Source organism: Macaca thibetana, chromosome 5 (assembly GCF_024542745.1).
Source record: "Macaca thibetana thibetana isolate TM-01 chromosome 5, ASM2454274v1, whole genome shotgun sequence".
Lineage (NCBI taxonomy): Eukaryota > Metazoa > Chordata > Mammalia > Primates > Cercopithecidae > Macaca > Macaca thibetana.
In genome coordinates this window covers 136791282-136817054 of record NC_065582.1, presented here as the reverse complement: position 1 = coordinate 136817054, position 25773 = coordinate 136791282, and the positions used below count along the sequence as shown (strand labels likewise).

Genomic DNA, 25773 nt, shown 5'->3' with positions numbered 1-25773 from the left:
CTCTAACAGTGAAAAAAAAATCTGACCTAACCAACTCTATCTTGCCTTTAACCTTCAAGATGCCCATGGTCATTCCCAAGTGAGGACCAAGCTAACTTTGGAAGAAATTTAGTTTATAGGTTAAATGGTAACAGCTCTTCCCTAAACTAAACTGCCTTTATAAAACTAACAACAGGTCACAAGTTTAGGATTATGAGAGGGGACTGAATTTTGCTGTGATTACATGTAAACAATTACCAGCCAGTGCTCTGGAAATCACAAGATTTGCAACTTCTACAATTCCTTCTATACATAATATCACTATTAAATAAGCTAAGATTGGCCTTTTAAAAGACAGACTACTTTCAGATTTTTATATTTCTGATGACTGGGTAAGTCCGCCAAACCAGCAACTCCTGTGGCCCCCCACCCAGAAGTGGACTCAGCATACAAGGACCGCTCTCCATACCCCTGTAATTTGCCTCCCCAACCAGTCAGCAGCACCCATTCTCTAACTGCTGCACACCAAACTCTCTTTTAAAAAGCCTAGCCTCCAAATTTTTAGGGAGGTTAATTTGAGTAATAAAACTCTGGTCTCCTGTTTAGCCAGTTCTGTGTGCATTAAACTATTTTTCTCTATTGCAATTCTCCTGTGTTGTTAAACCAGTTCTATCTGTGCAGCAAGCAAGAAGAACCTGTGGGGTGGTTACATAAATCAAAGTTGTTCCAAAATTAAAAGTTTATTTGAAAATAATAATGTATTTATGAAAGAAGCTGCACACATCTCAAATGGAGGACAGAAGTTAAATGATCTCTGGATTGCTTTCCCCTCAACTTCACAAATCAAAATCTCTAAGTAGCAGCCCCATGCACAAACACACAGGGACCTCACCTGAAAGCACACTATTCCACGTGTGCTCCCCTTGACTGGCCACAGCTTCAATGTGCACCCTCTTTTCTCCCACTTCAGGGTCTAGCAAGTGAAGGAAATCAGAATATTTCACCCCAAATTATACTTCTTTGACATATTTTGAGATGGCTGTTCTGAGGGCCTGCAAACAAATAGCCCTGCAAAGCCGTCTGTTGTGAGGGAGATTTGCATCTGTAGAGAAAATCTGCATTGATGCAACCTGGCCTTCTTTGAGGTTCTCTCTTGTCTGGATCTAGGAAAGATTAACTGAGAGTCTGACACCTTTAAAGGTCTGAAAGAAATATTCACCATCTATTCTCTCTGAGGGCTGCTCCCTATGAGGTTTCATCTACATGATAGGACCACCTTTGCCTCAAGATGGTATACGAGCTTCTGTGCCTCCTTCTGGGGTTCAGGTAATCACTCTGTCTCCCTCCTCCCATCCCACACATTAATAAATTTGTATGCCATTTCTCCGATTAATCTACCTGTTGTCAGTTTTTTCTGGCAAGTCTTCAGAGGGCGGAGGGGAAGTTCTCCCTTGGTCTCTACGTAAGTCAGGTCTTAGCTCTTTCCCTTTCAATGCTCATTCCCACCCAACCCATCAGATCTTCACCAGCCCACTTCCCTGCCGAGCTGAATCTGTGGTCATTCACAGGACCTCTGGCACTCCCCAGGCCTAAGTCACTCCCATTGTTTTTCTTCTTCTCAGCTATTAAATGGGGATATTCCTAACACACACTCACACAACACCAAATGCGACTGGAACACATTTGAACTGTCATTTTTGGGAAATGTGATAGGAAATGACCAAAAGGTAACTATTATAGTACTATACAGAATTATCAAACTCAGTGAAGATTCAACTGAACACAAATTTATTGTTTATAATTGTATATATACCAAACTATATATAAATATATACAAATATATACGAACTGAGTTAAACCAAGTTGTTTCTAAGATCCCTTGAAGCTCATTGGTTCTGAGTTCCTACTTTACTAACTGAAGGCACTGAACACTTGATCTTCTCCTTTCTGCTTTTCAAAATGTTCCTGTATCCACCCTTCATTCCGTCTTTCTTTTCTTAAGGAAGGGACATGCATCCCTCTTTCCTTTCCTTGGATATCCCAATAATCCACAGTCTCTACCCCATGTTTGCTTTCTTTTTCCTAGGGCTTACCCATTGTCTTCAACATCTTTACTCATTTGACTTTCATACAAATATATATCTCCCCTCCTCTGAAAAGAAAAATCTTCATTAATCCTCTTGTCTCTCTAGCTGCCATCCTGTATTCCTTTCACTGCCACTTTATAATAATAACTACCAACATTTCACCTCTCAATTTCCTCAACCTAAACCTGCTTCTACTTAGATCTTTTGCTAAACTCCATGTTCTGTCTCAGCCCTTATTCCTAAGTACTACTGATGATGTCCTCTAAGCCAGGGGTCCCGAACCCCCAAGCCACAGACCAGTACCGGCCTGTTAGGTGCTGGACCTGTTGGGAACCCGGCTGCACAGCAGGAGGTGGGTGGCCTGTGAGCGAAGCTTCCTCTGTATTTACAGCCACACCCCATCACTCAGATTACCACCTGAGCGCTGCCTCCTGTCAGATCAACAGCAGCATTAGATCCTCACAGAAGCCTGAACCCTGTTGTGAACTGCACATGCAAGGAATCTAGGCTGCATGCTCCTTATCAGAATCTAATGCCTGCTGATCTGTCACTGTCTCCCATCACCCCCAGGTGGGACTGTATAGTTGCAGGATAACAAGCTCAGGGCTCCCACAGATTCTATATTATGGCTAGTTGTATAATTATTTCATTATATGTTACAATGTAATAATAATAGAAATAAAGTGCACAATAAATGTAATGTATTTGAATCATCCTGAAACCATCCCCCTGAACCCATCCATGGAAAAGTGTCTTCCACAAAACTGATCCCTGGTGCCAAAAAGGTTAGGGACCACTGCTCTAAGCAATGCCTCCTCCTTCTGCTCTCAGGACCTTCATTATCTCTTCCTCTGTATCTCCAACCGTCTGCCTAGAATGCTGATTCAAGAAAAAACCCAACATGTCCTTTGCCTAGAACACCCAACCCAAATCCTTGTAAACCTGGTGAGTCCCAGGAATCTTTTCACTTCCAGTTCAATCCTCACCTACCGTTTAGAGCTTTTCCGGCAGTCTCCAGGTAGAGGCCAAGCATGCCCTCTATGCTAACAATGAGCCTTGTACAGACTTCTAATAAATCTAACTCATATGTGTCTCCTGCGGGGTGCCTTGAAGGGGTCCCTTGTCATATTTCAAGTACCACTCCAACATTTAACACTTGGGAACATTCCCCTGCAGGTAAGAAGTATTTTTTTCACTTGCTAATTATCTGGAGTACAGAGCCTTCCCTCAGCACAAGTCACCAGTCCGAACAAAGGGAGTGTCATGTTAATAATAACACCATTATTAAAAGACTACAAAATGGCAATGCATGGGAGTGTATTATAATAGCAGAATATAATGTACCTCCTTCACTTCTTTCACTAATTCCCCAAGAGTTTTGCCTTTACTGCAACAGAACAGAGAAGGCCCTTAATGAGTTTGAATTGACCAAATATTAACCAGCCTCCAGTGTGCAAACTGATTTTAAAATAGCCCTTGACCTGGAAATATAGGTGTATTCAAATACACACCCTGATAAGAAAGGACAGACAGGGATAGAGTTCAACATCTATAAGCTTGCCAAGTCAAAAGTTCCTTGTGATAAACTCTAAAAGTAGAGCAGTATTTTAGATATGGTTTGAATATGTTCATCCTTGTCTAAGAAATCTTGACAAAACAGGTTACATATAGCAAAGTATACTTTCAGAAAACAAAATCCAGCTGGACATGTGTTAATGAAAACCAACAGTACTGCACTGATAAATAAATATGCAGCGAGGCAACCCAGTCACAGATAGCTAGAGACAACAGTTCTAATGAGTCAAATCACACCACAGAAGTAGTTTCCATTCCATTTTAAATACATTATGGTGTTAAAAAAAAAAAACAAAAAACAACCTTAATTCCAAAGGTATTTTATGCATGGCTTCCTGAACATCTTTTATCTTAATAAAAGGTTGTTAGTTTTGTCGAGTTAAGGGAGTCAACATAGAGAAGCTGGTATTTCCTTGATGCTAAACTATACCGGTGCTAAAAACAAAACAAAAAACAAATCCCAACCTAATTAATTCTATTTTGGGTCTAGTTTCCAAGGCAGTTTTCACAAAGACTATTCTCAGCTCACTGTTTCTAGTTTTGTAACTTCAACCTTCAGTAGCTGGAAATTGTTATATTTTGGGTAATTCCTTGACACATATGTTCTATTACAGACTCATTTTATTCTACTTACTATCAAGGGTAAGGGGAAAAAAGTGTCACTCCATTGATTCTAAAGTTTTAGTTTCTAAGAATCACGTTTGTGTTTATTTCGCGGTATCATGTGATATGTTCCTATTAGGGCTTTGTAATTTGGGTTACATCAATTTCATCAACATCAACTTTCAGGTGGAATCCTTCCCAAATCAGAACTGCCAGCCAGTCTCAGCAACCACATAAATCAGAAGAAAAGGAATCAGGAGAACAGATTCTAGTTTCAAGAGGCACGAACTTGACCTTGGGCAATTCACCTCACTTCTGTAATTTAAATGGCAACGCCTGCTTCCAAAGTAGGCTTCTAGAAACAGTTTACGTGTTTTGGGTTTCTCAAATAAAATGGAATTTTCTAAACAGATGGTTTGATACAACAATCTATTCTCTGGCCCAATTTCCCAAACCATCCAGTCCATAAGGTCATAAAACTGCATTTCTTCACAAGTTCTTACTTGCACCACTGTATTACCAAACACGCCCGAACTGCTTTTCTAGCTTTAAACAGATGGTAATATCACATGTACTTATTCTTAAATGTGAAAGAAGAGTAATCTATAGAAAAGGGAGTGAAAAGTCTTCATGAATTAACGTGTCGGGTTAAATGAAATCTACTGGTAGACAGAAGAATTGCACTGTCTGCCGTGTACTCAAAAGAAGCTGGAAGATTACTATAATGTCACGTGCATGATACTCTCAAACCTCCAAAATCTATCATACTGAAAAAGGACGGAGAAAATAAAACTGCAGATGGGATAGCGCGAGAAGCCAAGCCTCCCGCGTCAGGATCCAATGAAATGATAGAGCCGGTGGCACGACGGTGGCACGTCTCTATAGAGTCCTTACTAACTTTGTTCCCTCTACTGAGAAGAGGGGTGAGGTGGCAGCTACTAACTGCAGCCCCTAGGAGGGCAGGTTCCATCCTGATTCCAGCGTCGGCCCCAGATCCTGAAGAAAGGACCGGAAGGGGATGAAACTAAACTGTAAGCCGTGTTGAGTAACCCATTTATCTCAGGCAGCGGCCGCGGTCATCCTGGGAACCGCACCGCCACTGGGATCCCGGGTCCCGATCCCCTCTGGGAAAGGAGGAAGCAGTGCCAGGCAGGGAGGAAGGTGCACGGGCAGCCTGCAGCCTCACCTGACGCTCGAAGGGCCCCACCCTTGCTCTCAGGTGTCCCGCTTCCAACCAGGACCCAGCCAGGGCGCGGCGTCCGCCTCTCGCGGCTCCACTTACTTTGTCGCTGGTGCTCTCGGTTTCGTGGTCGCCGCCGGCCGCCTCTCCCTCACGGGGTGGCGGCGACACCGCTTCCCCGGGGCCGGGGCAGCTTCCCCGGTACCTCAGCTCCAACATCTTCCGCTCCCGCGCTGCCGTGGTGGCCTCCTCAAGCACCCCGAAACCCGAGCTGCGCGCGGGGTTCTGCAGGCGGGGCGCCCCGCCACCTCGCAGCCGCGCCCTGGAGTCCCGCGGAGCCGCAGCCACTAACGCGGCCCCACCATAGAGCGGCCGCCGCGCCGGTCACCTCCAAAACGGCATCAACGAGAGAGCGCTCGAGGCCGCCTGCAGCGAGCGCGGCTCCGGCGGAGGTCCCGGGCAGGCTCGGGGAGCCAGGCGCGAGCCGAGAAGGCGGAGACGCGGCCTCCGGTTGCCAGGTGCGCGTCTCCACGCAGAGGCCCAGGTGGGAGGAGGAGAAGGGGCGGGGAGAAAAGGAGGACACTTGACCCGCTTTAGCGCTGCGCTGGGCTCCCGCTGCCGCGCCAGCCCCTCCCGCCCAGCCCCCCGGAGCCGGACTCGGAGCCGGACTCGGAGCCGGCGGGTCCCAGCCCCGCACACTTCTCCCTGCCCAGGCCTCCCGCACCGGGTCTCGCGCCGTAGGCCCCGCCCCTCTGCGCTGCACTGCGGTTCCCACAGCCCCGCCTCCCCGCGAGATGACGTCACGATCCCGGCCCGCGGCCCCGCCCCCGCCTCTGCGTGCTGGCAGGTGGGGGCCTGAGAAAAGGTGGGAGCGGCGGGGCTGGAGGAGGCTGGAGGAGCTGGGAGGCAGAGGCGGAGACGGAGGCGGAGGCGGGGCCAGCGCGGGCTGGAAGTGAGCGGTGGGAACTTGCAGACTTGTCCCTGGGCCGCTGCGAGGACTGGAGGAGCTACTCAAAGACGCCCGCTAAATGTTGACAGCACTCAACACTGCTCCTTCAAACGCCACCCCGACCATGTCAGCTCGACACGCGCGGCGGGTCGGAGGCTCACCGGACCAGAAACTTGTTTGGCAGGACCGACTGGTTGGCCCCGCGGCATTCCCGCCCAGTGTCATCACCTTGAAAACAGGAGATGCTTTTGCCTCGCTGGGCGTCCAGAGGTGCGTCGGCCAACAGTTCTAATCACAACCGCAGCGCCATCTCCCAGAAACTCGGTACTGAATCTTACAAAGGTCACCACCTAGGATCCCAACACAGTGTGAGATGCTGTGGGGCGCAGTTGCCCTCCAGCTAGTCTCTGAGCAGTGGTGGACCTTGGGCTGCCAAAGAGGGAACAGGAGGGCAAAAAATCTGCGTTAATTCTAGTCCTAATCCTGTTAGAAGGTGATTAGTTTTCTTGACATGTATCCGCCACCTGGTCATTACTGACAAGCTAACAAATGAAAAAAAAAAAAAGAGAGAGAGCAAAGAAAAAAGGCGGGCCTTCACACAGGGCAAGGTTCAGGAAAGCACCCTTATACAAAGAGATCAACTATATAAATTCCTCAAGGTTATTACTGACACGGTAAAAGTAAGTAAGGTGTTGAAAATTTACTAACAAATGAGCAAACCCAAAAGTCAAAGTAGGATGCATTGAAAAGCAGAACACAAAGACATCATTTTACCTCACCAAACGGATCTTTGAAGCTGTGCGGTTAGTTTGGGTTGCAACGTTTTCAAAAGGATGTCAAGAAACCCTAATTTGTTCCTTATGGGGAGGATAGCGGAAATGACAGAGAAGAGCTGAAAATAAGTCCCTACTGAACAGAGAACTATGGGGTGACTGCATTAATAAATTGTCCAATTGTTTGGAGGATCAGAAATGAAGGACTGCTTGATAGTGAAGAAGATAATCAAAATAATGACTGAAGAAGCTAGTGAAGCCAGTAGTAGGGTTTCCCTCTCTGGCTACCACCCTACTCTGCAAAAAGGATTAGAAGTGCTCCATTCTAACTCTGGAAGTCAAGAAGCCTGAGTTCTAGTGCTGCCAATGCCACTAATTGCATGGCCTGGTAAGTTATTAAGCCTCAGTGTCCTCAGCTATAAACGGATAGTAAGGATGGCCTCTGTGGTCCCTTTTAGCTTTTAGACGATCAGAATCCAGCCTTTGGTTTTCCCCATAGCCCAAGAAAAGGAGACCTGGTACACAAGATAGCTGAACAACTTCCTGTTTCCCCTTTCCCTAGTCCACTCATGGCCTCTTTGACTTTTTCCCTTTGCTGCAGGAGGAAAAAAGAGAGTGAGAGGGGTGACAAAGGGGAGCAGCAGAGGACAGTAGTGCATGACAGAAGAAACAGTATTCCCCAACCCAGGAAAAGTGGGACCAATGCAAAGACCGCCAAAATAGAATGTGAGGTTCTACTTACCTCACCTTTCTTAAGCTCTGCTCCTTCTTGTATTGTAGCTAAGACAGCAATTTCTTTCAATCTTCTTCATTATAGTTATTACCACTAGTTGAGTGAACAGACTGAGCCCAGACAGCAGGAACTGGCTTATTCATCTTTACAGGTCTAGCTCTTTCCACAGTGCCAAACACCACCCTTCTATAGGTAACAATGTTTGCTGAAGAAGTGAATGAAGAAACGATGGGATGGCAAAGGTACAGCCTAACAAGGAAATATATACACTCATGTGTTGTTTAACAGTGGGGATACATTCTTAGAAATGCATCATTTTGCAACATTACAGGGTGTACTAAACCTAGATGGCATAGCCTACTGCACACCCAGGCTGCATGGTAAAGCCTATTGCTTAGACAACTCTACACAACAGTAAGTATTTGTGTATCTAAACATAGAAAAGGTACTATAAAAATATGGTGGTGTAATCTTATAGGCCACAGTGGTATGTGTGGTCCATTGTTGACCGAAACATTGTTATGCAACCCATGAATGTATAGTATTTATTGTTTCTTCATTTAAAGTCTGTTTTAGACTTACATAGGTACTCACTTTTCTTCATTTTCACTTTATATGAGAGAGTTGATTTTAATACTTATTAAGAGGGATTGTAGTAATGACTTTATTTAAGATACAGTGCAATATACTCAACCACAACTGGCTTCTGAAACTCTGTGTTCTCAGACTTTTTCAATGTCTTTTTTCTTGTTCCTTTTTCTTTCTTTTTTATCTTTCATTTTCATTCAGGGAACTTATGTGTTCTAAATTTATTGTATTTATGTTTGGTGACACAAAATCTGGCGTGTAATGGTTTCTAAGGCTTTACCTGTTAACTGTTCTTGAATTTATCCTGCTGAAGGGCTTCATGGAAACCCTAAGCACATGCATAGGCCTAATCACATAGTACAACCCAGCCAGCACTTCTTGGATTGATTTTATGATTTTCCAGCCAGGCGTGTTGGCTCACATCTGTAATCCCAGCACTTTGCGAGGCCGATGCATGAATATCTCTTGAGCCCAGAAGTTCAAGACCAGCCTGGGCAACATATAGAGACCCCATCTCTACACAAAAATTTAAAAATTAGCTGGGCATGGTGGCGTGTGCCTGTACTCCCAGCTACTTAGGAAGCTGAGGCAGGAGGACTGCTTGGGCCTGGGAGTACGAGGCTGCTGTGAGCCCTGTTCACTCTACTGCACTCTAGACTGGGTGACAGAGTGAGACCCTGTCTCAAAAAAAAAATAAAAATTAAAAATTAAAAAAATTAAAAATTTTCAACTTCTAATGAGGAATTTGCTAGAGAGATAAAAGAGAGAGTGCTAACATTATTGTTTATATGGTTTTTATTTTAGATTACTGTTTACCTTCTCTTTTGCTGGAAGTAATAAGAGCATAAGATGCAGAGACGTTGCCTGAAGTAGTGAGAGTAGGAGATGAAGCAATTTGTTACTACTCTTCCCTGAATGTCCTCAGAATGTTCCCAGACTGATAAACATGCCCTTCTGGGGTGGGAATGTGAATCTGTGCTGCTTTTCACATCAGAGGCTCAAAGGTGCCCTGTTGGAATGTCCCCAGCTTGCCAGGGGTGGAAGAAATCTTCCTCAGCCAAGCGTTTCCAGTTGCTTAGCTACCCAAGTTACAGCTTTTGTCGCTTGACCTATCTTTCTCTGTTGCCCTCTGTCAGCTTTGTTTATAAGTTGGAGGTAGGAATTTCTGATTTAGGCCACCAGAGAAACATTTTATGGGAAAATCTTGAAGTATAACTTATATTTACATTTTTATTTTTAATGGAACTGCATAGGAAAACAATGGTGTACTATCAAGTATTGTAGTGACAGAGTATCAGATGAGAGAGTGCTATGGTGTAGTTAGAAGTATGGGGTTTATATACTAAGAACCTGGGTTTGAATCATAGCTTGAAGCTAGCTTGAATCATAGCTTGAATCTAGCTGTGACCTAATTTGCTTTAAGCAACATTTTCATCATACACAGCTGAAGCTGTATCCTGACATGTCCATTCAAAGCTTAAGTAATAATTCTTTACATAACACTTTACAAAGCACTTTCACATACATTATTTCATTTGTTCTACTCAACAATCTGTAAGCTAGGCATAATAAATATTACTCCTGTTTTATAAGAAAAAAAATCTGAGGTTCAGATGTAAAAGGTTAGAAAGGAAATTTGGGATTGAAAGCTAAGTTTTTATACTTCAAATTCTGCCTGGTTCATAATGTAGTACAAATATATAGCAGCAGAAACAAGCAACTTCTAAAGTTGGGGGTGGGGGATAGTTTGTTATAACAGGCACGTAAATTCTGAAGCTAGCCTGAGTTCAAATCCCAGCTCTGCCACCTACTGGCATTAGGCAATTAGCTTCAGTGTCCTCATGTGCAAAATGAGGATAAGGTAATATTTTCCTCCTAAGATTCTTATGAAGACTAAATTGGTTAATATATGTAAAATACTTAGAATAGTGTCTGGCCGTCGTGAAGCACTACACAAGTGTTACCTATTATTATCATTCATATTGTTGAAAGCTATGTTTCTTGAGGAGAACAATATTTGACTTCTAAACTCACTAAACTGCAACACCCCAGAGGACTATGAAGAAGTAAGAATATGCTGATATTGCTTTGGTGAGGTAGGTAGAAATTATGAAATGGGGTAGGGAGATTTTGCAAACAAGTACAAAGAAATCAGCCTACCCAACAGTTAACCCAATTAGTTAATTTGTGCCTTATCCTTCTGAGGTAGTATAATTAATGAATTTGGCTTTCCCCATTATTAACTGAAATCAATTGCTACTCATCTACCTTGTATATGATGACTGTGGAATTCCTCCCATTTCTAGGTTCTTCACTGAATCCTAGTAGCTCTAAGCAAATTACATTTCTTGATTTAATTTCTTTGTAAAGTAGGCAACATATTCTATAATTTTATGAATTGTGCCTTTAAAATGGGTGTATGTGAGCTTTTTATACTGCATGGTTCAAGTATTCTGTTATTGTTGAATATGGCTATATATATATATATATAGAGAGAGAGAGAGAGAGAGAGAGAGAGAGAGAGGATATCATTTGGAGAAGTGGAAGAGATTGGTAACTGTCTTTAGAAGGGCCGGATCACTGATTTGCTTCAAACTATATCAATTATCCCTCTTCAACAAATTGCAGAAATCCAGAGGTATCAGTTAAAGTATGTGGCAAAAAACACTGCTTGTGGTTGAGTTGGGCAGACAAGGAACTTATTGAAAGGATGTTAAGAAGTTCACAGAACTCTTGGAAGAACTGAAGAACCCAGCATAGAAAACTGGGAGAAACAAAGGATTTAAAGCAACAGCTAGGATTACAGTCAAAATTATTCCTAACACCTCAATTGAGGCCACCATTGCTAGATCCACTGGAACAGGATATGACAGCTTGCTCTGCCACTGAGGTAGGCACCAGTCACTGGATGCCAGAGTTGCAATTGCTAATCCTTTCTTACTTATGTTTTTTCCGTCACAAACTCTTTTTTATTATTAATAATAGTTTAATAGGAGGAATCATATTCTTGTAAAATGCAATAATAGCCTAAGATCTCTGTGAAAAGAGCCTTACTAATCAGATAAATAAAAGCTTCAGTTTATATCTTTTAGAAGATATAAACATTATACTTCTCTTCTAAGACATCCTACTTATTTATGTTTTAACTCCTCTAAAATCACAGTGCGTCTTACAGTTGGTGAAATAAGAAAACATTGGGTCATAGTTTTATTGGCCATTTTATTTTTCTTCACAGTACATAAAATAATGGTGCATTTAAATCATACATTTATAATGATTTAATTGAGTCTATGAAGTACAACACTTTAAAAATTATTGTTAGGAAGATCACATATCTTGGATTTTTCCAGATAGTCCCAATTACATGTACGTTTTTCTTTCAATGAAGAGTATTTATTAAATATGTAATTATATATATTTTTTATTTTGAAAACCTTTTCACATCTGTATATTCTCATAGCAAAAAAAGAATTTCCCAGACTATATGAGGCCTCATTTTTAGTTTGAAAAATATAGTCAGTAATAAGTTTTTAAAATTATTTCACTAGTGAATGTATTTTATTCCTGCAAATTACAAAAGACTTTTAAAGTTTACATACTTCTGGTAATACCTATTGTTTGTTGCAATTGTCTCCTTTCTCATAGTTTGATTTAGTAAAAAATATTTTTGTCATATTTTCAGAAATATCATTGATTTGCCCCCCAAATTATACTAATATCCCTAATGATTATGGAGATTAATTTCCCCTAAACAACAATAATTTATACATTTGATCATTTTGCATTTGATGCATTTTTATACATTTAACTGGGAGGAGTTGATGAATGGGAGTGGTGAAGACTGTGGCCTCCAGACCGTTGGGAAAATCCTAGAACAGGAAATCTGTTTGAGTGTCTTTGAGTGGACTAGGACTGGTTGTTAACCTAAGATGCATAAGAAAGACCTAATACAGCAGTGGCATTCTTTTGCTTTATGTTTTTGTTAACAAACCTGGCTTCAGCAGCATACCTTGCAGAGTGTAAGTTCTGTACTATTGCTTTTAGAGAACAAATGCCACAATGATTTACTTCAATTAGGTTTTGCCAAGTTATTTCCAGAATGTTCGAGGAAGAGATTAATGGTAGAATGAAAACATCTTATGCAAGGACACTTTGAGATTTCATAAGGCAAAGCTTTGCATTACCTTACTTGCAAAGCAAATTTAAACAAATTTGGTGATCTTGTTAAGAGAATAAGTGAACAGTATCAATCTGTATATATGTAGATTAAACAAATTTTTCAGAACTATGGAATCCTTGACAAATATTTATTCATTTGTATTGTTTTTTCTTTTCTTTTCTTTTCTTTTTTTTTGAGACAGAGTGTCACTTTGTCACCCAGGCTGGAGTGCAGTGGTGCAATCATAGCTCACTGCGACCGCAAACTCCTGGGATTAAGGGATCCTTCTGCCCAAGCCGCCCTAGTAGCTAGGACTACAGGCAGGTAACACCATGCCAGGCTAACCTATTTATTTATTTGTAGACAGTCTTGCTATGTTGCTCAGGCTGGTCTTGAACTCCTGGTCTTAAGTGATCTTCCTGCCTTGGCCTCTCAAGGCACCAGGATTACAAGCTTGAGCCATCACCCCTAACCCTGACAAATATTTAAAAAGCGATTCATAAATATTCCAAAACACCAAGAACACATATTATTGTTAACATAGCAGTGTTGGGAAAAATTAATTTGGAAATGAGCAAAAGAAATTTCTGGCTGTTCTTACAGTGGGCCTTAAGCATGCCTAGGGGGCTTGCTAGGCACTATTTGATTTCATAGGGGGATGCACCAATTTTTTTAAAGACGAGGTCTCACTATGTTGTTCAAGCTGTGGTACAGTGGCTGTTCACAGGCTCAGTCATAGTGCACTACAGCCTTGAACTCCTCTTGGACTCAAGTGATCTTCCCACCTCAGCTGCTGGAGTAGCTGGACCGCAGGTGCACACTACCATGCCCAGCCGGGGGTGCACCTTTGATTGTCTTTGATCAAATAGGCTATTTCGCAACTCTGTTGGAATAAAAAAAGTGCTTTCTGGAAAACTGATAACCATGTTCTTGTTCATGGCAATGTAAGTGAATTTTGTCTGATAGAGAATATAAATCATTTTAAGTCAAAACCCATTTGAACTAATTTTTAATATATCTCTAGTTCTCTCATTTGTAAATGCATTAAATAAAATCTTTGATATGTGTTCATTTTATATTTGTATAAGATTTGTGATTTTCGCACTTTTGGAAATGATACTTTAGCTGTAGTAATAATGCATGTTTGTTTTTATTCAATAAATATTCATCTACATACGTAACAAATATTTATTGAGTACCTACAATGTCAGTGCTAGGCACTATATAGCATATATATACATGTGTATATACACAAATGATACATAAATACACACTAGAGTTAAAAAGTTAAACAATACAGTATTATCTAGAACATATAACAACATAAAGTTGATTTTCCATCTTTCTGGAAACACTTCTTTCCCTAGAAATAACCACTGTTGTTAACTGTTTGCCAGAGTTTCTTGCAGATCTGTTTCTTATATAAGTATATATGCACATGTATATATTCTACATAATGTTCTGTGACATAATTTTTTATTTAATGTTATGCCTTAAAACACTGTTTGTGTTTATAAGTACGTTCTAATTATTTAAAATCATTATATATATGCATGGTGTTACTGTACCATATTTTATTTAGCCATTTGTACAACAGACATTTAGGGATTTCCCCAATTTTGTAATTATTAAAATAACACTGCAGTAAACATCCTTGAACATATATTTATCAAACATGTGCAATTCTATAGATACCTAAACATGGAGCAATAGATCAAAGAATATGTGCATTCAGTGCTTGGATAAATTCTACAGGATTTCCCTCCCAGATGGCTGTACCAATTGTTATATGTTGATTAACTCAGATTCCTATTATAATGCCTCTGAGGATGATGTGGGGGTGGAGATAGAAATATGTTAGATAGAATAGGTTGTGCCACTAACTTGTCTAACTGGTGCGTGGGCTTGTCCTTTCTTTAATTCTAACACCAACTGCGAGAATTGCTTGTTTTAGAACTTCCACTCGAGAAAGCTGAGGCCAAATGCAGGAAATTGCAGTTTTCGCAGTTTTCTTTCATTTCCCCTCACCCGCCTACTCTGCTATCACACGGAGATCCAAGTTACATCAGATCCTTCTCCTCTCCCAGCTCCATTACTTACCAACAGCCATCTCAGGCAGGCTGGGTTTTACTTTGTGTCTTCCTCCATTCAGGGTGCGGTAACAAAGTAACATAAACGGGGTGGCTTAAACAATGTTTGCTTATTTCTCACAGTTCTGGAGGCTGGGAAATCTGAGGTCAATGTCCTGGCAGATCTAGTGTCTGGTGAGGGCCCTCTTCCTGGTTTGCAGATAGCTGTCTTCTCATTGTACCCTTACAGGATGGAGAACAGAGAAATAGACAGAAAGAGAGAGAGAGAGAGAATGAGAAAGAGAGCATGCTCATGTCTGTTCTTCTAAGGGCACTCATCCTATCATGAGGACTGCACTCCAATAAACTGATTTTCTCCCAACGGCCCCATCTCCAAATACAATCACACTGGGAATTTTAGGGTTTCAATATGTGAATTTGGAGGTGACGCATTTAGTCCATAGTACTTTGTTTTAGAGTTTTTTCTCCAGACATGAGTTTGACAGCACACACCCCTGCTGATGTGGAGGAAGAGTGGTAGACAGTTGTGGCCCCATACTTTGAAACCAAGGATGCAGCCCTGATGAATCACCTTTGAAGTCATTCTTTCCTTTTCTTGAAGAATAGTTCCTGTTTGCAGTCAAATCGCTCTATTGTAACTGTCCTGTAGAATTTAAATCCGACAGCCTTTCTTCATTTTGTCCTGTCTCCATCTCCTTCAGTTCAAACTGGTAGTATTTCTGCTAATATAATTCTATAATCTTTTTTATCAAGTGATAGTCTAGCCACACTCTTGGTGTCCTCTTCCAAACGTGCCTTCACATATTTTGCAATACGGACAGGCTGAAAATTTTCCAAATCTTTAAGCTCTGGTTCCTTTTTGCATAACAATTTCTTCTTCAATTCATTTCTCACTTCTTGCATTTTACTAAGCAAGAGGAACCAAGACACGCCTGTAGCATTTGGCTTAGAAATCTGCATAGCTAAATGTCCAGTTTAATCGCTTGCAAGTTCTGCCTTTCACAAAACACTAGGACACAACTCAAACAAGTTCTTTGTCATTTTGTGACAAGAATCACCTTTCCTCCTGTTTCCAAGTTCCTCTTTCCATCTGAGATCTCCTCAGAATGGCCTTTAACACCTATATTTCTGTCAACAGTCCCTTCATGACCGTCTAGGATTTTTTTCTAGCATGCACCTCAAAACTCTTCTGACCTCTACCTGGTACCCAGTTTTAAAGCCTCTTCCACATTTTCAAGTATAGTTTTCAACACCCCATTCTATATACCAAAATCTGTATTAATTAGCTTGGGCTGCCATCACAAAATACATAGACTGATGGCATAAACAACAGAAACTTATTTTCTCACAGTTCTGAGGCTGAAAGTCAAGATCACAGTACCGGCATGACTGGTTTCTGTTGAGGGCCCTCTTCCTGGCTTGCAGACGGTTGCCTTCTTGCTATGTCCTCACACGGTGAAGAGAAAAGGAGAGCTATCCGGTGACTTTTCTTATAAGGACACTAATCCTATCAGATCATGGCCTTACCCTTATGACCACATGTAACTACAATTACTTGTCATTACAGAACAGAATATTTAAGAGGCTACAAGAAGTGGAATCAACATATATTGCTGAACAGCTGCATGTGGGAAAGAGGTGGGGGGGCGGTGGTGAGGAATTAAGAACCATAAGCACGTTTTAGACTTGTGTGGCCGGATGGTGTCATTCCTGGAGACTGGGACTACAGGAGGAGAAACAGGGTTGAAGGAAGATGGAAGAGAAAAAATGAGGTGCCTAGTAAGTATTAGGCACTATTGGTCATTTTACATATGATATATTTAATCCCTACCACAGACATGTAAGGTTAATCTACTGATCATTTAGATGAGGACAAGGAGAGAGTCACTTCCCCAAGTTCAAACGAGAATCAAGAATCAGTACAGAAGTTACATCTGCCGCCCAGACCCTGCCCTCTCTGCTCCGCCCACTGGCTGGCTCTATGTCCATGCTCACACATGAATACTTCCAGGAGGCTGTGACACATCTCGGGCAGGTGGCAGCAGGAAGCCGAACTTGCTAGTTTTAAGAGCTGGAGATACTTACTTGCAAACCATTAGTATAAAGACAGTTATAGAAGAAGTGGTCAGAATAAGAAAGTAAGATAATTTCTTCATAATAAGCCAAAATGTAAGGGCCTCAATCATATCCTATCTCATATCAGAAGCATCAGGATATTTTCCACATTCTATGAAGCACTTTGATCAGTTATAAGTAGCAATTCGAATTTGGGCAATAAGCTAATTGATAATTTCCTACCAGATGGCTGCATTGGGTGTTTTATAAAGAGTAGCTGGAAATGTAGGATTACCTGTGAATTCCCAACTGTTTTCTGAACACAGTAGCTTCACTTATTCAGAGATGTAAAGATAGGTATTTCAAAATTTATTTTTGCAACTCTCATAATTATTATTAAATATTGTTTTTATTCATAATGTTTAATAGTTTAATCTCTTTCACATTTTAGGAACTATTTCATGCATATTGTTTAAATGCATCATATTTGAAAAACCAAGTATCCTAACGTGGAACCTGGGATATTTATTCATTTCACAACTATTCATTTAATTTCTGTTCTGTGCCACATACTATTCTAGGTGTGGATCTATGACAGCTAACCTGACAGACAAAATCACTTACCCCTTGGAGCTTATATTCTTGGAAAGGTGGAGAGAGGAAAGACAGACAATAAACAAATGAATATATAAATTGTTAGCTGGTAGGTTCTATGGAGAAATATAAAACTGCTAGATGGGAAGGTAGGGGATTATGATGGGGTGGTGGGGTAAAATGGGGGAGGGCAGGGGTATTCTATTTTATTTAGAGTGGTTAGAGGAGACCTCACTTGTCAGGTGCAATTTGAGCCCCAGACTGAAGGAAGTGAAGTAGTGAATCTCGCGAATAATCCAGGTAAAGAACAATCAAGGTAGAGAGAACAACTGCAAAGGCTCTGAGGCATGAGTTTGCTAAACATCATCTGGAATCAAAAAGGAGGTCAGCGTAGCGACGGCTGAATGAGTGAAAAGAAGATGATCAGGGGCTAGCCTGACTTGGAGCGTGTATTGCTGGATCATGTAAGCCCTTGTAGAACTGATTAAGGACTTACACTCTGAATGAGATAAGCACCCAGAGAGAGGAAGCCATCAGAAGGTTTTGGTTTGTTTTATTTTTTGTGGAGACAGGATCTCACTATGTTGCCCAGTCTGGTCTCAAACTCCTGGCCTAAAGTGATCCATCCTTGGCCTTGTGCTGGGATTACAGGTGTGAGCCACTGCATCTGGCCCACTGGAAGATTTTAAGAAGAGGGATGGCATGATCACCTAAGTTGTGAAAGGATCGTCCTGGTGCCATGTGGAGCATTGACTGTAGGCGTTAAGATAGAATCAGAAAACCAGTTGGGAGGCTTCTGAGATGATGGTGGCTTGTGCCAGCTTGTAAATTAAGGAGGTAGTGAGAAAGCATCAAATTCTTTATGGTTTGAAGGTTGAGCCAACAGAATTTTCTTTTGGTTTGGAGGCAGGATGTCACAGAAAGACACCAAGGTTTTTGGTCTGAACAACCAGAAGGATGGAACGTCTGTTAGAGAGATGAAGACTATAGGGGCAGTGGGATGTAAGTTTGTGTGGTCTTAACCATGAGTCTACCTGTGAGCATGTGGTTGTTAAGAAGTATAGACTATGAAATTAAGTCTTTGTATCCAGAAAGTAGGGTCTGGCTGTGAAATCTCTGGGCTCCTCACATGGGCTTAGGAGAAGCAGGGGACACCTCAGTATCTACACAGCTGCAGTGGGCCCTACAAAGAATAATGTGCTCATATACTTGTAGAAAACTTCCAAGGGATGTGTGGATTCTGAGCCTCCCCCTTTTAAATTTCAACTGTGGCATTATATACATATAGTAAAGGTCACATATGTTAAGGACAAAACTTGAATTTTTACATATGCATACACCCATGAAACCAGCATCCCAAATCAATGTTTAAAATATTTCCATTGCCCAGAAAAGTTCCCTCAGTGCCTTTGCCAGTCTATACGGATTCCCCTCTTTCTGCAGAGGTAGCTACTATCCTAACTTCTGTCACCAAAGATTTCTTTACTTCTTGGACTTTACATAAACAGAATCATACAGTATGTGCTCATTTACATCTGATTTATTTTAATCATCTTATCTATGAGTTTCATCCACGTGATGTGTGTAGCAATAGTTCCTTTTACATATTTTATATTTTTCAATGATGAATAAATTGTATAAATAAACCAAAGTGTACTTATTCATCCTGGTGTAAATGGACATTGGCATTGTTTCCAGTTTGGGGATATTATTCATAAAGCTACTGAAAGCATTCATAGAAGTGTCTTCTGGTGGACTTGCACTCATTTTTCTTGCATATATACCTATGAATGAAATTTGCTGAGTCATTGCCTCTCTTTTTTTTTTTTTTTTTTTTTTTTGAGACAGAGTCTAGCTTTTGTTGCCCAGGCTGCAGTACAAAGGCATGATATCTGCTCACCCCAACTTCTGCCTGCCGGGTTCAAGCGATTCTGCTGCCTCAGCCTCCCGAGTAGCTAGGATCACAGGTATGTGCCACTGCGCTCAGCTAATTTTGCATTTTTAATAGAGACGGGGTTTCGCCATGTTGGTCAGCCTGGTCTCGAACTCACGACCTCAGGTGATCCATCCACATCGGCATCCCAAAGTGCTGGGATTATAGGCATGAGCCACCGCACCCAACCGAGTCATTCTCTTTTAAAATGTTTGTAACTTGACGTCATTCTTATTCAAATGAAACCTGTATTTTTTTAAAAAGTCCCCTATCAACCAGAACAAAACTCTGTACTTCAGCACTTTGTCACATCTCCTACAGACAAATCTACTCCTCAAAGAATTTTTAATAATAGATGATTTAGGATTAATGTACACACTTTTATATAATTATTAATATCTACACTTTTATATTATAGGCCAGGCACCATGCCACATTCTTTACTTGAGCTCATGTAATCATCAGAAGAACTCTTTGACGTACACACTATTATTTTCCCCATTTTACAAACAAGGAAATGGAGGCATTAAGTTGAGGGATTTGCTTGCTGTCTTGCAGGTGCTAAATGGTACAGCCAGGATTCAGCCAGGTCCCATTCTTACTGCAAGAGTTTGTGGGAAGTACTTTTGTTTTCTCCCACAGCTTACCTTCAGCTACCTGTTGCTACCATGTTCTCCTCAGCCTTGCCTTGCAGCATCTCCACCTCCCATCCTCCACCCACTTGACGCCATTTCTCTTCCTTTTTACACGGTACAATTCAGCGCATCCCAGCTGTCTCAGTTGAGCTTCTTACTCTTACTATTTCAAATATGCAAAAGCCTTTATCCTGAAGCTGACTATTCTCAGCAAGCAAAGATACCTCAATTACCAACCAACATCCACCTTCTTGAGAAGGGCAGATGGGGTGTTTGTATGGGAAAAGGGGAATACTTTGAAATAATATAAGTTGTGTTTTCCTGTCAGATGTGTCTTTGAAAAGATGTTTGTTTTGTTTTTGTTTTCAACCGTCTTCTTTTCACTTCTCTTTCCCTGGTGTGTGGTAGGTAGGTGGTCTAGTATTTTGGTGATTGATGGGACACGAAGGATGATAGAAATAGATGTGGCAAAGGTGACTCCAAGGCTTTGATCTCGGGGACTACTAGAGAATGACTGTGTTTGCCAATGGCAGGGAAATTGAAAAGAGCTGCTCATTCCTCCCAACCCCCAAAGGAATTAGCAGCTGTGGGAGCTGAGAATTTTTTTGGGACATGGAAGTTTGGAGAGGATAATGCAACACTGCAGTAAACACATTCAGGTCGTGGTAGTTGTATGAGACTGTGGTACAAGTGGAGAAACGAAGATTGCATATAGAAGACTTAGGAATTGCCAGCATAGAGGTGGGGGCTGAAGCAGCAACTGGAAAGTATTCTTCAAAGAATGAGGGTGAAAAGGGCTGACTGAGTGGGGCAAGGAGAACTGTGGGAATCCAGGAATGGTAATAAGAAAAAAAAAAACGGAGATGGAGAGGTAAGAAGAGAATCTGAATGTTATAGCATTATGGAAGCCAAAGAAGAAAAATGTTCAATAACAGCAGCTAACACTTATAAGCCTTTAGTAATGACATGCATTATTTCAGTTAAAATTCTCAAAAACCATGTGATCGAAATACTGTTATTTCACCTGTCCTCACTGATGGACATAGTTTATTGAGGTTAGATAATTTGTCTAGAGTCATACAGCAAGTAATCATATCAAGATTAGGTGGACCATAGGATCACGGCCTGTAAGTACTCTATAGGATGCATTAGAGAAGCCAAAGTTTAGATACAATGGCTAATAGTTATATAATCTTTATTGTGTCCCAGGCTCTGTTAGATGCTTTTTTATACTTACTGAATTCTGACACAATTTTCAGATCTGCTATCCCCAAACCAAGGTGTAAGGATGTATTGCATGACTCACCCAAGACCACACAGTTGTGAAATAATGGAATTGGAATTAGAACCCTGTCAGTTTGTTTCAGAATTTATACCAAAAAAAAAAAAAAAAAATGTTTAAGAGGGGGAAAAAGTCATCTTTCCATTTTAGCAGTTAAAAAACATTCAGTCTTTTTGTTTCCTACAGTAGATCTTTTCAATTTATTCCTCGTATCTAACTGAAATTTTCTATATTTTGATCAGCATCTCCCCAACCACTATTCTCCATGACCCCAGCCACTGGTAACCATCATTCTACTCTCTGCTTTTATGAGTTCATTGTTTTTGTTGTTGCTGTTGATTTTCAGACAGAGTCTCTATATGTTGCCCAGGCTCGAGTGCAGTAGTATGATTTTGACTCTCTGCAACCTCTGCCTCCTGGGTTCAAGCCATTCTTGTGCCTCAGTCTCCCCAGTAGCTGGGATTATAGGCATGCACCACCATGCCCACCTAATTTTTTTTTTTTTTTGTATTTTTACTAGAGATGGGGTTTTGCTATGTTTCCCAGGCTAGTCTCAAACTCCTGGTCTCAAGTGATCTGCCCGCCTCAACCTCCCAAAGTGTTGGGATTATAAGCATGAGCCACTGCACCTGACCTTGTTTTTGTTTTTTTTTAGATTCACATATAAGTGAGATCACGCAGTATTTGTCTTCCTGTGTGCGGTTCAGTTCATTTAACATAATGTCCCTGTTTTTGCTGCAAATGCTAGAATTTCCCTCTGTATTAAGGCTAAATAGTATTCCATTATGTACGTATATCACATTTCCTTTATCCATTCATCCATTGATTCCATATTTTGGCTATTGTGAATAGTACTGCAATAAACATAGTGCAGATGTCTCTTCCACAAACTGATTTCATTTCCTTTTTATATACACCTAGTAGTGGAATTGCTGGATCTGAAAGCCACTGTCTTAACCTCTGTTAGATGTCTCTTATACTTTCTCTCTCTGCTCTGTGTCCACCTTGCAGTCTTAGTCTCTAGAAAATCATATCTATTTCATGACTGCCTGCTATCTTCCCCCTGCCATCCCCAACTTTTTCTTTTCAACCATAGAAAAGAACTTGGAGTTTCTGAAGGGCCAGTAGTCTCAGTTGAGCAGATTTTAATTATAAGTGGAAAATCACTGACAGCCCTAACGTGGCAAAGATGTTAATCATGTAGGTAAAATTTTCTTCTATCTTTTCTCATTTATTTTCTCTCTGATGAAAGCCAGGACGAATATTATATATTTCTCACTGCTTCTTAGGTGAGAAATGCCACCTATGAATGGTTAGGGGAGCAGTGGTTAAAATGGAAGTTTATGTGTTTATTATAACCAGAATGTAGACTTGCCAGGTGTAGCAGATAAAAATACAGGATGCCCAGTTGAAATTGAATTTCAGTAAAACCATGAATAATTTGTTTAGCATAAGTATGTCCCATGTAGTATTTGGAACGTACTTAAGTCATTAAGAAATTATCTTAGGCAGTTACAGAGGGTAAAAGAGTTCTCGGTGAAATTTTCCTTTAATAAAAAGCAGCCCCAAACCACTTCTTTTCTAACAGAAAGCAGCCTGAAAAGTCAAGTTGCAAGCATAGATATGCAAGCTAGAAGCTTGCATATGTAAATGTTGGCAGGTGTACCTGGAAGCCAGGTATATTCAATATGGCGATCCCTGCTCCCTTTTCTTTGTCACCACATGTGTGGGTGTCCTGGCACTGGCCAGGTAAAGACACATATGCAGATGTCATGGTGACAGCCAGGTACAAGCCGCATTTGCTTAATAAAAGATCAGGATGGGAGGGCCAGTCTTCTGCAGGCTATGTAAATGGCACACCTGGTCAAACCAATCCCCTGGGCCTTATGTAAATCAATCAGCGCCTCCTCAAGCCTCTGTATAAAATCAGTCAAATCTTGCCCCAACCTGGAAACCATTTTGGGCAACCGTTTTCTCAACATGAGGAAACTTTCTCTGTTTCTCCTCTTCTTTGTCTATTAAACTGTCCACTCCTAAACCCACTCCTTGTGTGTGTCCGTGTCCTAAATTTTCCTGGCGCGAGACAATGAACCCTGGGTATTTACCCCAGACAATGGAGCCATTTCAAAATTTCACTGGACATCTTGTATTTTATCTGGCAACTCTACCAGACTGTGAATTCACATCAGCTTTTCTCTATTTGGTATTTAAATTAATTCAAGCTAGCAATTCATGGCACAAAATGAGAAATGGCACACAATGTTGTCTCTGGAATTTTGGTCCCTTTGAACTCTTCTGGAGATATTTATAAACTGTACTTTCTGAATATTCTGATACTATGAGCAGCAGGAGACAGGATGCACACATTTTCCAGAGAATGGGACATGCAGATGGATCTAACACTCAACAAAATTATGTTTATGTATGCTATGGTCCGAATGTTTATGTCCCCCCAAACTCATATATTGAAATCCTCACCCCTAAGGTGATGGTATTAGGAGATGGGACCACTGGGAGGTGATTAAGTTTTGGGGATGGAACCCTCGATAATGAGATTGTGCTCATATAAAAGAGGCTCAAGGGATACTCTTTCCTCCTTCCAGCATGTGAGGACGGAGAAAGAAGGTGCCACCTAGAGCCAGAACACAGTTCCTCCCCAAATGTAGAATCTGCTTTGATCTTGAACTTCCCAGTCTCCAGAACTATGACAATGAATTTCTATTATAAGCTACTTAGTTTATAACAGATTAAGTAGACCAAGACAGTGTTATGATTTGAGTTTGAGCAGCTCATGACTGTCTGGTTTCACAGTGAATTTGAGTATTCACTGGCTATATCTATCTAACTAAAAATAAGGGTCAATTCTGTGATTTTTGTATTTATTTAAATCAGACAAATAACTATTCAAAGTCTCCCCCAGTGCCTCTCCTTTTTAGTTTTAAATGTCTGATTTAGTCTTGACATAACCTACTTTTCTATTGTTACTCACTTTTTCATTTTCTGTAGTACTCTACTAATTTCAGACCCCCTCCCTTTTTTTTTTTTTTGAGACAGAGTCTAGCTGTGTCACCCAGGCTGGAGTGCAGTGTTGTGATCTTGGCTCACTGCAACCTATGCCTCCTGGATTCAAGCAATTCTACTGCCTCAGCCTCCCAAGTAGCTGAGATTACAGGCACATGCCCCCATACCTGGCTAATTTTTCTATTTTTAGTAGAGACAGGGTTTCACAATGTTGACCAGGCTGGTCTCGAACTCCTGAGATCAACTAATATGTCCCCCTTGGCTTCCCAAAGTGCTGAGATTACAGGTGTGAGCCACCATGCCCAGCCCAGACCCCTTTTCTTATGTATAAAATCAATTAAAGATATCTGATTAGAAACAAACACTATTGCAATTGTGATGGGTAGAATTTGTATGCTGATGTGTGATTTTCCTAATGTGGCTTCTTTTGCTGATAGATATAATGTTTTTATACTTTTTGACAGTTAAGACTACCTATTGTATCAGTAACAAGTCCAAAAGAGAAATAAAAGGAATTGATTCTTTGTCATTTATTTATTTAGACAACAGATATTTACTCTGAGCCTGGTGGATACAGCCATGAAGAAGAACAGCTAGTCTTTATTTGTGCTATCCTTTTCCCAGAGCTTTCCTTGTCAGTCATTGAACCCTCACAACGCTCTTATGAATGGGTACTTCAGTAATCATCATCTATTTTACAGATCAGGAACCAAAGCAAGGAGAGGTTGAATAACTTGCCCAAGGGCACTTTCTTAGAAAACGTCAACAGGACACATGCAGTTTAGTGTTAAAGCCCATTCTCTTAAAATTCACAGCTTCTAGGTGAACAAAACAGGCATGGTCCTTGCCCTTAGGTAGCTTACAATACTCTCAGGTGCTATTTGCTTTAATAAAATATGCTATTGTGAATAGTGCCACAATAAACATACATGTGCATGTGTCTTTATAGCAGCATGATTTATAATCCTTTCGGTATATACCCAGTAATGGGATGGCTGGGTCATATGGTACATCTAGTTCTAGATCCTTGAGGAATCGCCATACTGTTTTCCATAATGGTTGAACTAGTTTACAATCCCACCAACAGTGTAAAAGTGTTCCTATTTCTCCACATCCTCTCCAGCACCTGTTGTTTCCTGACTTTTTAATGATCGCCATTCTAACTGGTGTGAGATGGTATCTCATTGTGGTTTTGATTTGCATTTCTCTGATGGCCAGTGATGATGAGCATTTTTTCATGTGTCTGTTGGCTGTGTGAATGTCTTCTTTTGAGAAATGTCTGTTCATATCCTTTGCCCACTTTTTGATGGGGTTGTTTGTTTTTTTCTTGTAAATTTGTTTGATTTCTTTGTAGGTTCTGGATATTAGCCCTTTGTCAGATGAGTAGATTGCAAAAATGTTCTCCCATTCTGTAGGTTGCCTGTTCACTCTGATGGTAGTTTCTTTTGCTGTGCAGAAGCTCTTTAGTTTAATTAGATCACATTTGTCAATTTTGGCTTTTGCTGCCGTTGCTTTTGGTGTTTTAGACATGAAGTCT

At 40.9% G+C, this 25773-nt stretch overlaps 2 protein-coding genes and 1 long non-coding RNA gene across 4 annotated transcripts in view; 1 reads left to right on the top strand and 2 right to left on the bottom strand.

The window, feature by feature from the left end:
* CDS1 (CDP-diacylglycerol synthase 1) overlaps nucleotides 1-6147 on the bottom strand; it is a 74063-nt gene extending 67916 nt beyond the window's left edge. Inside the window, exon 1 of the mRNA XM_050790153.1 lies at nucleotides 5527-6147. Within this exon, the coding sequence (XP_050646110.1) occupies nucleotides 5527-5643 (117 nt within the window). The 5' untranslated portion in view covers nucleotides 5644-6147. The remainder of the gene's footprint in view (nucleotides 1-5526) is intronic.
* The window catches only part of OCIAD2 (OCIA domain containing 2), a 1147735-nt gene that overhangs the window by 753266 nt on the left and 368696 nt on the right, over nucleotides 1-25773 (bottom strand). The gene's annotated exons all lie outside the window — the stretch shown is intronic.
* LOC126954590 (uncharacterized) overlaps nucleotides 6300-25773 on the top strand; it is a 28229-nt gene continuing 8755 nt past the window's right edge. The window contains exon 1 of one of the 2 annotated variants that reach the window (XR_007725648.1): nucleotides 6300-7534. This is a non-coding gene — a long non-coding RNA (uncharacterized LOC126954590). Of the gene's footprint in view, nucleotides 7535-19237; nucleotides 19333-25773 lie in introns of those variants that run through there. The other variant, XR_007725649.1, reaches the window with a different exon arrangement.